Here is a 15,109-nt window from a genome sequence, read left to right on the forward strand (position 1 = left end):
ACCAGCATCGTTGTTGGCTTGCGATTCAGACACAAATATCATCACGCTCTCTTTAGCTGCTCAGCATGTCACTCAGTATGCACGATCCAGTCCAAGTGAATTAATTTGATACGTATTTAATTGTTGGGAGGTGGGACATACCTTTGATCAAAAAGTATTTCAATGTAATCTACTGAGAGACGAATCCCTTTACAAAGTTGGTCTATCAACCTCAGCCTCAAGTGCTAAGTGCTAAGGTACACAGTATAAGGCCTTCAGGTAAATTTTATAAGAGCAGATTTGACATTGAAGGAGGACCCCAAACAAAGCAGTTATCCGACTGGTGGAAGTGAAAAGAAAGATGCTTATGCAAACTATTTTCTCTCAACTGTTCCTGTCAGGGAGCTTTTGAAATCACTTTTATAATGGAAACGGACTTTCTCCACACAATAGTATTTCCTCTGCAGGGAGATAGAAGTGGTAACGGCAACAATGTACTAAAGACTCACGAGGAAAATCCTAAATGGGTTGGAGATTTGCCTGTCAAACAAAGTCAAATGATTGCAAGACAGCAGCTGAGCAGCCTCCATGTGCAGGAGGTAAACTTGATCAGAGTTGCTAATGGAGGAGGATCCAGGTAAATTTTGATGGCTACGGGAGGAGTATATGGATATTCATATCAAAGACTCACTGACCGTGACATTTTGGGCCTTATTTGTATGCCTGTATTCAGACGCTAATGCTAATGTTGCCACACATCTAATTATCTGGTCAGCATCAACTGAGTGAATGTGCATGACAGGAGCAGGAATTTCCCACTTTGGCGAGTTTAAATGTCAGCTGCAGTGTTACACCTGTGCCAATTTGGCAGAAAATCAGTGTCAAATAAGATATTATGAAAAACTCCAAATGAATACCACAGGTTTCATTGCAAGGCGGTAGAACCCTGCGATTCCTCCCAACCAATCACCGAAGAACATTAACAACAAAATCATAATTAAAAAATGATGAGGAAAGGTTTCAAAAGTTTGGCAAAACTTACACAAATGAAACGGTGACTTACGGTAATACTTTTAGGTTACCGGTAACCTGTTCTACTCATTTGTTTTAACATACAATTCATTGAGCACAGTGTCTTATAAGGCACACATACTACATGTGAACATAGGCAGAGTTGATTTACAATGTCAAGAAGAAATCGGCAGTCAGCAAACTAAATAAAGGCTAAAGATAAATTCCAGTGATACTAATTGTTTCCACAAATCAGAGAATTTTTGGATGTTCTATTTGTATGCATTAATTTTAAAATAGCAGTTGGTTGATGGTTTAAAATGATATGAAAATGAATAGTGATGCTAAACTCTGTTGGCCCGTCTATCAGAGAACTTAATTTCATGTAACGGTAACGACAGTGATGATGTGTTGAAAGTGCTTTGAATGAACATTCATGACAAATAAACAGTTTGAAGATAGAACATTTTGCCCGTCGTTTGAAGAACTTTAAGCTATCGGTCAAACTAAAACACCGCATGTTCAGGAAAGGCAGAATATATACAAATATGAGAAAAAAAATAAAACAAAAACATGGCTATTTTTAGTCGTTTTTCATAGTATACCAGACTATGGAAAGGTACCAATTTCCTCGGCAACAACACAGACACAACAACTGCTATGCTTTTAGGCAAAAAATGACTCAGTGGTTATGAGTCTAGACTAGTTGCCATGCACATTGTGGTTATGTAATGTTTAAAGTGGGCAAACGGCTCCGAGCAGGAAAACATATTTGTGTTTCAGGAAGGGTGCTCTTGTCATGTCCTTCCATAATCCTGTTGATAATCCCAAACCAGAGCCCATGAAAGTACAATACAGATTTTTAACAGATGAAGGCACTGTTTATCTTTATTATCGATTTTTGACAAACTTACAAAAACATGTTTATAAATGGAAAGAGATTGAATTGAATCTCTGTTGATATATTTTTGGGCTAATCAGATAAACATGAAGAGTAAACTACATTGTATTTGTTAGACAAGCAACAAATAAGTACTCATATTTTTTCAGTTCTGTACTTTGATTTTCTGTCAACTGAGAAATGTTACAATTCTGATAATCATAAGTAAACATGCTAATGTCTTAGCAGGCCTAAATGGTTTTCAAGCTTGACCATTTTTGTCACATTCTGCCTGTTGCACGCACTTATAATTAAAAAAATAAAGGGAAAGTGAACACAAACATATTTTTTTCAAGGATAGTTCTATGCAGGCCCACTCGTCTAAAAACGGCATTCTGATCGATATTGAGTTTGTGTCCCCCTTAATACAGTACAATACTTCATCCGAACTGCTTTACTCATACTAGATTGACAAAAGTCAGGCTGTTATTGCTGATGGTATACTCAATGAAGTCCGCTTTACAATCACAAATGGTGTGCCGCAAGGATCTACCCTTGGACCAATGCTGTTTACCTGATAGATATTTTTACCTAACCTAAACTTTCAGTACTTTAACTCATTCAGTACCAGACTTTTTCAGACCCTCTGTGAAATGACATAAATATGCCATTGGGATAGAATGAGCTAATGTCCATCTTTTTTTTGCTTATGACTACAATTTATAAGCCCTGACTCATCTTCAGACTGCTTCAAAATTAAAACTGATGATTTACACAGAATTAAAGCAGTCTGTTCCCCTCAAACCCTAGAATTGTCATACAATCATCCTTTTTGTCTATCCTTGATTAAGGTGATATCTTGTATTATCATAGTACCAATTAAGCAGTGAACCCAGACAACTTTCACACACATCATGGCACACTGTATCAAAATGTTGGTTGGCTCTCTCCGCAATCCAGGAGAAAAAAAATCATCTTATATTATTCATCTACAAGGCACTTCTTAATATACTACCAAATTACTTTACTTCTCTCACCAAAATTGAAGTAGTACAGAAAATGATCTTGTAGCTATCTAACATTAGACATCCCGCCTATGCTCACCAACATTGTTAGATCCAGCTGTAGTTATTATGCTCCATTCAAATCGAACAAATTACAATCTGCCCTCAAACTTGACTCAGTCATTGATCCTGGAGAAATTAAATCGCTATTAGCTTTTTTTTTTTAAACACCGCTTCTTGTATTTGTTGCTGCTAATTTTCAGTTTATTTCTGTTCTCATTAAGTTCTGTGTCTGCTGTTGTAAATGTTTCTTGTTCCCAATTTTCTCTTGTAAAACAGACCTTGATCTCAATGAGACCACATGCTGTAATAAAGCTTGAAGAAAGGAAAAAAAAAAAAAAAGGTGCCAAGTGCCTCCTCATTCTTCGCATGCCCAAATGTTTTTTTTGACAGTCATTTTTTCACCCTAGCCAGTCTCTCACTATATACAAGGTCCCTCATTCCAGTTTGCGTTCACTGTGCTGTGTGTCTGTAACCTTGCCCTTCCCCTTCTGTTTAGTGTGGACAAACAGACGGTACCACAGAGCTTAAACAATCAGTAACCAAGTGGCTGTCACATAAAAAAAAGACATACATACATTTCAACAAATATGACTAAATATGGTATTTGGCTCCAGAAAAAGTGAAAGAATGCTCACTTGTTGGGTCATCATTTGCTCAATTATATCTTGAAGCTTGGTAAATGGAAGTTAAAAGATTACTTTACTGTATTCTTGTAAAATTCGTATCCTTACTAGACTAAATGTATTATTTTTGTGTGCCTAGTTTATGCTTTCTTTTGTTTGCATCCGACCGGAAAACATGTCTAAAACCATCCTGCTGCTGCAGGTTAAATAGAGCTTTGAGAGTTTTTCAACCTTAAAATTAGACGCCATAAAAAATAAAGCACAACTGAGCCATGGGAAATGCAAAGAGATGTGACATTTTTTTTCCAATTCACCATGAAGCTTTAACACTTTCCAGAGGCAGCTTCACAAATGTTAAAAACAAAAACAAAACAACTGATTGCTGCATTTTTGTAATGATCGCACTGACCTTACTTTGTCAAACAGCAAACGTCTCTACTGAGAACACAGTCGGTTAGTCAGCACTCCAGGCAAGCCTGAATCCCAAATGGGGTCTGCTGTGGAGAGGATACAGTTTTTTCTTTAATGTCAAAACGCTACAAACAGGCTGAACACATGCTTTAACAAAGTAAACTTCTTTTATTTTATTTTATTTTTGGGGGGGGGGGCTTATTATTGGTACAATGTCCGTCCTTTCTGCTTTCACATTGAAAATGTTAAGATATAAAATAAATATATTTTGGGTGTCAAAATTCAGGCTCGGGGGGGGGGGCATTTGTGTCTCATAACTTTTTTTCTTTGCATATTTATTTATTTACTGGAATCTGTAATATTGTAAATGACTAAAATTACATGCATCAGAACATTATAATGCAAATTAGGTCAAAATTGAAAATAAAAATAAAGATGAAGAGAAAAAGATGTACTGTATAAGATCATAAATATACAAACAACTTTACACAAAAGTCATGGTGATCGTCGCCATGAGTATTTTAATCGATTAACTCATTGAAAATTTAAGAAAAACACCGTCTATATCGGCTACGTCAGGGATAGGCTACTTAAATGCTGGAGGGGGCCACGAGTTTTCATCAGTGCCACAGCGGGAACACTTCCTAACCAATCTAGGACAGAAATGCTATTTTCAAAAAGGACAAAATAAGTGCAAATATATTTGCAGAATTTTTTCTGTTTTCGTTTAAAAAAAAAAAAAAAAAAAAAAAAAAAGAAAAAAAAAAAAAAGAATATATATATATATATTTTTGGGTTTGTAAAAAAACAAAACATTAAATCAAACAGTTGGCCGCCGGTTGCCCATCCCTGGTCTATGTTGAGCTACAATACTTCCATCACAATGCAAAATCCTCTCTATGCTGCATTATTCGGCCCAAGACAACAATGACATTGAAACAGGAAATTCAGAATATTCAGACAGTGTGTTCATTTCCATTAAAGATAATTAAAAAAAAAAAAACGATCAAATTATCAATACCTTTCCACAAAGTACAAAGTACATTGCCCACCCATGGCAGGTATAGACTTTAGATATTCAATATTTTCTCTGCTGGGTCCCTTCTTTACAATACTGAACTGTTTCAGCTTGTATTTTTCCACTCTGACCCTGCATCTTGCACACTACTCAGGTTCTAAGTGCTGACAGCCAGACGCCCTTAGTGTGTTTCCTTCTCAAAGTGATGATTGCAAATCAAATGGTTGTACTGAACTTACTCTTCATCTACTGGTGTTGCAGTCCCATGCAATGAAGCTGTATTTTTTTCATCTGCCAAAGCAAGGCCTTTTCTGTTTTTTTGTTTTTTTTAGAAACACTCGCTTTTTGCTCTCTCATATGCTGAAATCAGTACAGAAGTCCCTTGTTGTTCTCCATTTTGTTTACTTGGCTTCAGAGCTTCAAAGCTTAAAAGGTGTAAGGTCAAATACACGCAAGATCCACACCCGTTTTTTTTTTTAAACAATCTTCAAATGAGGAGGGCTTGCAATTAACTCAAAACGCTCCAGTCTAGATTTGAACCCAGAGCAACAGACTTAGCAATTATTTTATCAATATACCCTGGTATGATGATGCAAAGACCAAAATACTTGTTTTTGTTGTTTGGAACTGCTTCCTTATGAAATTATCCTAATCACACAAAAACAGCATGCAGATGGTTAATTACTATCATAATTTGTGCAAATAATAAGAATAAAAGAAATAAGAACATTTCTTCATTTGATGAATTAAAGTACCTCGTTTGCCTTTTCTTTTAATCTTCTGCATTGACTCAAGTCTATTTCTGCCTCTGCAACGTCTAAGACTGTGTGCGTGCCCTCCCCTGCGCTAAATTCAAAGGGAATGACCGGAGCCGCTTTCATTGGTCATTGAGTAAGTATTCTCTCCCACAACGGCGCAAACACACCTTTCTACATGCGCCTGTCTATGAAAATACCAAAGAAAGAAAACACCACCCATGCGGAGTTAGACTGCACTTTGCGCTAGATTTATGCTGGGCACGAAAATGGGACCCACTGTGTTTTATAAGTGCAGCGGTACTGAAATTCACTTGAGAATTGCCCCATCATTTCTACACAATACTACGGCTGCTCTGATTTGGCTGCAGACCAGACATAGTGAGCACGGTCGATTATGGATTCATCCTGCAAATGATGCATGTATAGAGGCGTTGAGCTGAGTGATAATGATGGCTATCTTTTAAAAAAGGTGGAGGAAGATTGCAAATGGAAATAAACATGCATGTGGTACTATGCAAAGTAGGCTTTGCAGCGGACAGTCAACAACCTGTCTGGCCATTTCATTTGGAAGTGCCAATGCAAATAAGCCGGCTCGCTAGAATGGATGGTGGTGCTTTGTTGCAGAATGGTGGGGGGCTAAATGAGGTGGTTGTGTGCAATTTGCCGACACTTGACTGAGTTCTGACGCCAGCGCAGTGATGTAAGAGACTGGGGGGGAGGGAGAAGAGACATGTAGAGAGAAAGAGAGGTGGTCTGCTTCACAGCTCTGGCGGTCCGCTTTACTTTCGCGGACCCAGACATGCAGAGAAGTCCAGCGGGTCTTTTTTTTTTTTAATATATTTTTTTTAATAGCAGATATAGGCTGGCTTTCCACACCCACCGTTTATAAATGTGCGGCTCAAATTCAATAGTTTTAAATCAATTTGACAAAATTTACAGAAATGATTGAGAATATCAGTACTAACCACGTGGACACTATCAAACACATAACGAAAAAAGTGTTTTATGTGCGTGTTAGATGGAGCGTTAGTAAGGAACGAGCCACAATTGCAGCAAGTTAGTTAGATGCCTGCATTTATAGAATCATGTAATAATTAATTCATGACGTGTCGCTGACGCGGTGATCATACCAAATGAGCTCTACTTATGTTTCCAGTCTAACTTCGATTTGAGCAGAACGAACCTGAGCCCCAGCCGCCAGCACCTTGGACAGCGAACCGGCACCAAAAAAACGGGAAGGGCTCTCCCTAGTCCGGGCGCCCACAGGCGTGACTCTCGCTCTGGATATGCGCTCGTCCCCCCGCCCTCGCATCATCATGGGCTGCAGCGGGCTTTAGTTCACTTCATGAGCAATGACAGCTGAGATATGCCCTTGACGGCAATCTACCCCAGAGTTGCATTCAGCATGAAGGCTGCACACGGGACCGAGCGAGTAGGAGAACACTCGATGGCGAAACTTACGTAGGACTGAATCTTCTGCGAAGCTTAATCAGAGTTGCCTTTACCAAATTCGTAGTCTCGTTTTGTTCCGCGCACCATGGGGATAAAGCACCTTCTGCTACTTCTCATTTATCTGGATCCACTGAGCGTTCTGAGCGCGGCCACGGGTGGGAAAAAACCCAAACAGACGAGCAGGAAGGTTCCCAAAGCCACAGCGGCGCCCACGGTGGCCCCGCTGCCGAAGACACCGCAGCCCGCTCCGGCCAGCAACCACGACACCTGCCTGGGTTATTACGACGTCAGCGGGCAGTATGACAAAATGTTCGAATGCAACAACACGGACCATCGCTACTGCTGCGGGACTTGCTACCTGCGCTTCTGCTGCGAGTATAAGAAAGACAGACTGGATCAAAAAGCCTGCAAGAACTACCAATCGCCGGTGTGGGTGCAGACGGCCGCCCCGTCTCCAGTACCGACGGGGGAGACTTTTGAGGGCATGGACCAGACCAACACGGCGGTCTACATCACCTGTGGGATCATAGCCTTCATCATCGTCATGGGAGTGTCGGCCAAAGTTGCTTATGACAAAGCCACAGAGCCGCCACAAGAGATGAACATACACAGGTAAGGAACACTGTTCAACGCGGACATTTGCCTATATTTTGTCGCATAAATAGTAGTCCACTTTCGTGGCTGTAGTCCGCAGTGGTGTGAACTGCATTCCATCACGCTGGGGGACGGTTTTAACGTGTGGCGTTTTCTTGTACCTAAAGAAGGTCTCGGGGTTATTAGTTTATGTTAGACACGACTCTGAGTGTGCTGCAGTATATTTCGACATCACTGCAAATTAGGGCCACCAAAACAAAATTAATTTGATTGTCACCTCTGATAGCAGCCATTCAGAGAAAAAAAAATATTTCTTTCATCTTCATAGTTTGTCATCTTCATATACTCTTTTACTTTTATTGCCTCTTGTTTGATAGTGGTCATCATTTTTTGTTATATCTCGAAGAACATATTTTCACCATTAAAAATAAAATAAGTTCAAACTGGACATGTCATAAATGGGGTTACAGTCGGGCTTGATTTTGGTCCCTTTAGTAATATATTCCTTAACACTAATTGTTGGCTCCTAAGGTAAATTCTGTACGTTTTCCACAGCCAAAATAGTAGAGAGATATGCTTTTATTTTGTAAGGGAAAAAAAAGTCAAAAGGTACAAAAGTAATGCCATTGTAGATTTACAACAATATGCATAATATTGAAATGTTATGTTAAGAAAAGTCCAGTTAAATGATGACTATTTAGTGTGCCGCAATCAAATATCAAATCTTGAAATGGATGAAAAGTGATTGACTGATTGATTCCTGAGCCAAATGATGTGCGCCTTTCACATCAGATTCGATTAGCAGATGTTCCCTCCAAAAAGAAGTGTGTCAGAATGGAAGCCTGAAATAATTACAGCATCAAAAGAAGCTCATTACTCAGACAGTTCTCTTTGAATGAGTGTGTGCGTGCGTGCGCATGTGCGTTTGTGTAGGAACTCTCACTGATAGTTTACACTGCAGTCAAAAAATCGTGCTGCATTTCCGCCAATAATAGGCCACATATTTGGCTCAAGTGGCAAACCAGCTGCCATAAGTCACACCTTGAACTCACTCCCACGCTCCCGCTACCCTTTCCTACTTAAACGACCCGCATATGACGTGCGGTGCGTTTAGGTGTGCAATTGGCAAGGATGCTTAACAGAGCCGAGATACGTAGATGGCGAGTGACCACGTTTGATCCCCTCAGCTGGCTCCTGCTTCCTCCTGCGGCTTTTCCATGTGAGAGTTATCATACATGAGTGGGCTGCAGACTGCGCCCACATCTGGAAACAAATGCTGACGCTCAATTCCTCAAGATTGGACGGATTTATGCATTATTCAACGCCCGAGCAGTCTTAAGACTGTGAATAATGGATACTGTTAATGTTGGGGTTGTACCAAGGTCATGTGACACGCATGCACCACTGCACATTGAATCAAGAACCGGAAGACAAGGGGAGCGGAAATATTCATTTTAAAAGCAAAAGGTTTCCCCCCCAACGTTATATTTGATATACGAGAGCTTTGCGCTGGTGCGCCCGTGCAAAAGTAGTTTGATTTCCCTTTTAAAAGCGATGCCAGAAAAAGCAAACAAACACTTTTTGAACTTTCTTTCATCGCGGTTTTGCCTCTGCCTCTCGTCCTCGCTCCCTCGAGGGTTTCATGTGCACCTGGCGCGGTCTAAAAAAAAAAAAAAAATCATTCCGATTCAACCTAATTAGATGAGATGCTCACACATGTGATGTTGTTTCCCATTCATCATCTTCCCAGACTTAAAAAAAAAAAAAAACACACACAAAACAGAGAAGCCCCGAATTATCCATAATAGCACAACAACGTCTGAACAATTAGGCGCTATTCGGCGTGCAGGAAACAGACGCATTATTGCCTCATTTCAAATCAGCATGCGGGGATGCTTCGAGTATAATAACATTTGCACTTGACTTTTAATTCTCAGGGCCCTTGCTGACATCCTGAGGCAACAGGGGCCCATTCCCATTTCTCAGTATGACTGCGAGAACTTTGCAGCGATGAACGGCTCGTCCAAAGACAACACGCCAGTCAGAACCTCATCCAAGAACCACTACACTCCTGTTCCTGCCTCTAAATCCAACCACGGTAAGAGCTCTCCTTTTCATCCACTCCGATACACTAAAACTCTCACAAGCATCCACTAGTTTATAAGTATAGCTGTTGGTCAAATACAGTCGGGAGGCAGATTCCACTAGTACGTCATTTGCCTCCTTCCCTTCCGACATTGGGATACTTTCACTTCCCCCTGCCCCCCCCCCCCCCCCCCGCCGCCGCCCCCAAAGAGCACCCACGGTGCTCAACCTTTCAGATGAATAATCTCCAATGGTAACATCCTGTAATCATCGCATTTGAGCAATAGAGTGTGAGGGAGAGCGCAACAGAGGGAAAGCGAGTCGGCAAGAGAAGATAATTGCAGGCTGGCAAGGTAACGCAGCCCCGCAGTGTTGGACTGGGTGGAAGTTGTGACCTCACAGGCACACGGTGGGTGAAGGAGTCGCTAACAATGTGTGATTATGTGGAACTATTCAGAAAGCGGGTGGCGGGTAAATCCGTACATTTGGAGAGCATTTGCTTTAAAAGCACAGGTGAAAAAGCGGCGGTTGTTAGTGTGGGGAAAACAGTCATTTCAATTATAGCCATAGCCAGCTGTAAGGACCAGGATAATTGTTTTCTCCCTCAGACTGGTGTTTATGTGCCGGCGTGTACATGAATGGACGCATTGACATTTACATTATTTTTGTATGTGAATGGCTCAACAAATGCACGTGATAAATAGTTACAATGTGTGTGTATACAAGTGACTGAAAATAACGTTTGTATGTGATTTTAAATTGGACCGGCAAATTATTGCTGTTTTTATTTATTTATTTTTAAATCTTAGGCAGAAAGTAAAGCCTCTCCTTTCCCAACAGCATTTAGAAACAATAATCCGTGACCTTCCTTAAATCTTGGCTGCATTCCCGTAATGCACTTTATTTTGGAGTCAGCCAGCAAGTGTCTCCAGTTGGTCCAAAATGCTGCTGCTCGCTCCTGGAGCCCATAGGAGGGAGCACATAACACCAAATCTGGCCTCCCTTCACTGGCTCCCTGTACATTTTAGAGTTCAATATAAGATTTGTTTTATTTGTCTTTGTCAAGTCAAATTTATTTACATAGCCCTTATTCACAAGAAAGTCTCAAAGGGCTTCCCAATATTAACGACATCCCCTGATCTTAACCCCCAAATCTTTATATGGTCTCTCCCAGTCTAACCTCCCTGAGCTTCTCCACTTCTACGTACTTTCCCGGTGCATCTGGTCAGCGGACCAGACGCTACTGGAGATACCGAAGCGGAGGCTCGGAAGGCTGAATTTGGAATGAGCTTCCGTTAAACGTTAGGAAAGCTTCCTCTCTGACCATCTTTAAAACTTATCTTAAAACACATTTTTGGATGCTTTTCAACTAAATTCTTTTATTGCATACTTTAAATTCATTTGATTGAAACATTTGTAAAAGCCAAATGAGGGCCAAAGAAGTTTTGTCACAACACAAAACTGCATTTCATTGACATCACCTGGATAGGACAGAAACATGTGCCGTCATGCATATTTTCATTATATTTTGGTTTTGGCGTGTATTTCATGTAGGCTTGTCCTCTTTCTGCCACATTGCCATCTGTCAGACATCTGCTTCTAGCATTTTCATTCTGCTTGTTGTGAATGTAGTCTGCATTCTTTCCTTCATTTTGCGCTTCCTTCTCTTATCCGCTGCCTTGGTCCAGTTCTTCCGTCAGTCCTCAAACATCCAAACCGATATGCAACTGTCTTCTATCTGACCTGGCAAGCATTTAGACCAGGGCTCACCAACATGGTGCGAGCACTAGGTCGCCCACACCCGCAACATGATCTCAATTGTGATGAGAAATTACGATTTCCTAGGAATGTTGAAGGAGTGATCATTTGAAAACACACTTGCAAAGATTTAGGGAAATAAAGCGTTGGGTTATGGTACCTACCTAAGCTTGTTGCGAAATCATTAACATCATCCGTGTCTTCACATAGATGAATATCATTAGATAATAATCATAACATAACAAAAGGTAATTTGAGCAAATTTCTTATTTCAATAGTGTGTATCAAGCTGGTAGCCCTCTGCATTAATCAACACCAGCTCTCAGATTCAAAAAGCTTGGTGACCAATGATTTGGATTAATTAAAGGCCGGCCATCATTTTATTCATCGATCTTTTGCAACGCATGGCTGGAACTAACAACGTATAAAAATTGAGAGCACTACAAGGGGCTATGTGGCACCCACTTGCACTCAGAGAACATTCATGTGCATCCACATGCACAAAGCGAATACTCTCAACTGAAGTTGACGCTTCAGGCGTTTTATTTTGTGCTACAGACAAGTGTAGAGACCCACAAAAAAAGGTAGCCAAGTACCTCACTAACTTCTGTCAAAAGCCTCAGCTTTATTTAATTGTAAGAGCATTAATATATAATGATGCATCGCTGCTATGTTATTCCAAAAGTCAGAGCTCTATTTCAGTCTTGAGGCATATTCTGACTTATTTTCACATTACGATCCTGTGACGACATTGTACTACCCTTGGTGCACTGCAAAATTCCCTCTGTTTTTGGAACAGCATCATGTGTTTAAAAAAGACTGCGCCAGAAGCAAAATATGTGCAGACAGCATAATATGAGAGCATCGTTGGAAGTGTTGTTTTATATATATATATATATATATATATATATATATATATATATATATATATATATATACATATTTCCCTGTTGCATCTGTTTAGATCTGAGTGTAAACACTGCACACCCTGCAGCCACAACAAGGACTAGACCTTGAACGTGAGGAGCAGATACCTTTACAGGACTTTGCCTTCAGTTAAAATAAACAATAATCGCTTCTCTGAGTAATGCAGTTTTGCCGGCAGATCTCTGAACTGAATTTGATTTATTTAGTGCATTCTAGAGGCAATGATTTACCTCTTTTTTCCCCCTCTCCCTTTCCTTTTGCCTCAATTGGTTTTCCTTCTTCATATGCAAAGAGATGGAATGTATAGTTTGCTAGCACTGGAAGTGTGAAGTACTTTCATATTACTCACCATGTACGAAAGAAAAAAAAAACACAATTAGTCTTACATAGCAGCTTGCAAAAAGTAACACGCAGATAACATTTTTTTCCCATGGCTTTGCCAGAAGAAAAAGAAGCGTTAGCGTTATAATGTAAGAAGAATGATTACTATCTTTCATCATATAGTGGCAAGGGATGTTCATCTACTTAACTGTACAGAGTACCAGATCAGAGCAAGGCATCTACATACGTGGAGGTTGTTGGTACCCCTTCGTTAAAGAAATAAATAAAAATAAGAGTAATAATAAACACAAATAAAGAAAATTAACCAATTAAAATCAGATATTGCTTTTGGATTGTGGTTGAACAGACTTTTTTTTTTTTTTTTTTCCTGAAACAGACCTAGAAAAAAATGGTACCCTTAACTTAATATTTTGTTGCACAACCTTATGAGGCAATTAATGCAATCAAATGACTTTTGTCACTTTCAATGAGATTTCTGCACCTCTCATCACATATTTTGGCCCTCTCTCCATAAGCAAACCATGACATTGCCTCAGGTTTGAAGGGCGCTTTTTCCATACAGCATGTTTCAGCTCCTTCCACAGATGTTCAATACGAGTTGGATCAAGAGTCATCGGCTACGTTTACATGGACACAAAAAAATTAGAAAGAACATTCTCTGAATCTAAATATACTTTAATTTTCCCCCCCACATTAATTTGAAGGTTTTACTCAAGTAAATATCTGTTCCAAGCTTTGTAGAAAAGTGTAGTTGAAAAATGTGATTAATCGCAATCAATTTTGTAAAATTTGGAGATTTAGTTAAAATTTTTTATCAATTGACAGCACTAAAAAGAACCCAACACAAAACGTCAGTCGGTACTTGACCCACTTTGGGACGATTACAGGAATGTACGAAAACCAACTTCTGTCCTTGCTTAGTCCATCCTTTTTAAAAAAAACTTCTCGTCCTCCATACCCAAAACGGGTATCCATCCGGGACGGACCGTTCTGTCCCTGGGACGGAATGCCCATCTCTTATGATCTGTTACTTTTCAATCCTGTTCGCATGGTTTGTCGAATGTTCATAAACTATTTCTTCAGCCTTTAAAAATGGTTGCAATATACTTTGAAATTCTTTCGAGTGTATGTGCTCTTATCATCTTAAAGGTCAGTTTTTTGGAGACAATCAGTGATTGCGATAATAGCTTTGCACCTTTAGTTGTTGTTGTTTCTTTTTTTCCACCAGCTTCGATGACCTTTAGGTTGACGTGGTTTTGTTGTCCCTTTTTCTATTTTGCAGAAAATAAATCAGCTGCACTTTCCAAACTTTTTAATGCGCTAAGTCACACACGCATACATCACAAAGTCGTTGAATTGCATTGAGCTAATTGCTCCTCTCTAGTTGTTGACAGATAGACCGATCAATATATGATGACTGAGACTCCACGTTGAGGTTAATGCAAGTCGGTGCCTGGCCAGCACTTACCTTTACATAACAATAAAAAGGCGCCACTTGAACAGTTCAGGTCTGCGTTAAGTCTATTAATTTTAATTTTTCCCTACATTTAATGGATTTGTCCTTGAGTTTATAATTAGCTGGACCTTGGCCTATGTTAGGCCCCCTTTGCAAAGTTTCATGACAATCGTGCTGAGAGAGACAAAACAACAGACGTGGGTGAGACTATAACCTCTTCAGTCAGAGGTAATTATCATAACACACTCTTAAACACCCACACCCATGGCTGTAGCCACCCTGCAATTAATACAGCGTGCGGGCTTACCACCGTGACATCACTGACTCCCACTTGTCAATATAATCATCACTCTCATGTTAAAAACAACATTTCCAAAGCATTATCATATTTATTAAAAGCTCCGTCGTGAGAGCACCTGTGTTAAGCGACAGCATGTGTGGGTGCCTTCACACGTGTAGTTCATTTTCTCTGGTCTGAAACAGTTGCAAAAAACGTCTCTGTCGCCTCAGGTTTGGTTCGTGTCACAGTAACCGCACCCAAACGTGTCACCAGAAACCACGTGTCGCCAATCTCTTCTTTTATTGGCCACAAAACAACAAAAAGGAAGAAAGCTAGCTAGTGATGAGCGAATTAAGCAACACAAAATGAAGCAACTTGGTGTTCATTGATAAATTTGAATGAATAAATAAATAAATAAAAATAATAACGATTTGATGCACTGATTGGGGCAAGGGGTCCACTGTCCAT

General features: G+C 40.0%; 2 protein-coding genes across 9 annotated transcripts in view; one reads left to right on the plus strand and one right to left on the minus strand.

Annotated features, from left to right (window-relative positions):
- LOC147129530 (transmembrane protein 238-like) overlaps positions 1-15,109 on the minus strand; it is a 143,471-nt gene that overhangs the window by 67,553 nt on the left and 60,809 nt on the right. Inside the window, exon 4 of one of the 3 annotated variants that reach the window (XR_015082523.1) lies at positions 3,970-4,054. The exons of 1 other annotated variant lie outside the window; for it this stretch is intronic. The gene's annotated coding sequence lies outside the window, so the exon portion shown is untranslated. Of the gene's footprint in view, positions 1-3,969; positions 4,058-15,109 lie in introns of all 3 variants that reach the window. One more of the 3 variants, XR_015082522.1, reaches the window with a different exon arrangement.
- The window catches only part of shisa6b (shisa family member 6b), a 66,306-nt gene continuing 57,738 nt past the window's right edge, over positions 6,542-15,109 (plus strand). For all 6 annotated transcript variants that reach the window (XM_086016416.1, XM_086016418.1, XM_086016419.1 and 3 more), the window contains exons 1-2: positions 6,542-7,811; positions 9,731-9,891. In XM_086016416.1, the coding sequence (XP_085872542.1) occupies positions 7,285-7,811; positions 9,731-9,891 (688 nt within the window). In that variant the 5' untranslated portion in view covers positions 6,542-7,284. The remainder of the gene's footprint in view (positions 7,812-9,730; positions 9,892-15,109) is intronic.

This window comes from Filicampus tigris, chromosome 19, assembly GCF_054856515.1.
Source record: "Filicampus tigris isolate MCC_2025a chromosome 19, RoL_Ftig_1.0, whole genome shotgun sequence".
Lineage (NCBI taxonomy): Eukaryota > Metazoa > Chordata > Actinopteri > Syngnathiformes > Syngnathidae > Filicampus > Filicampus tigris.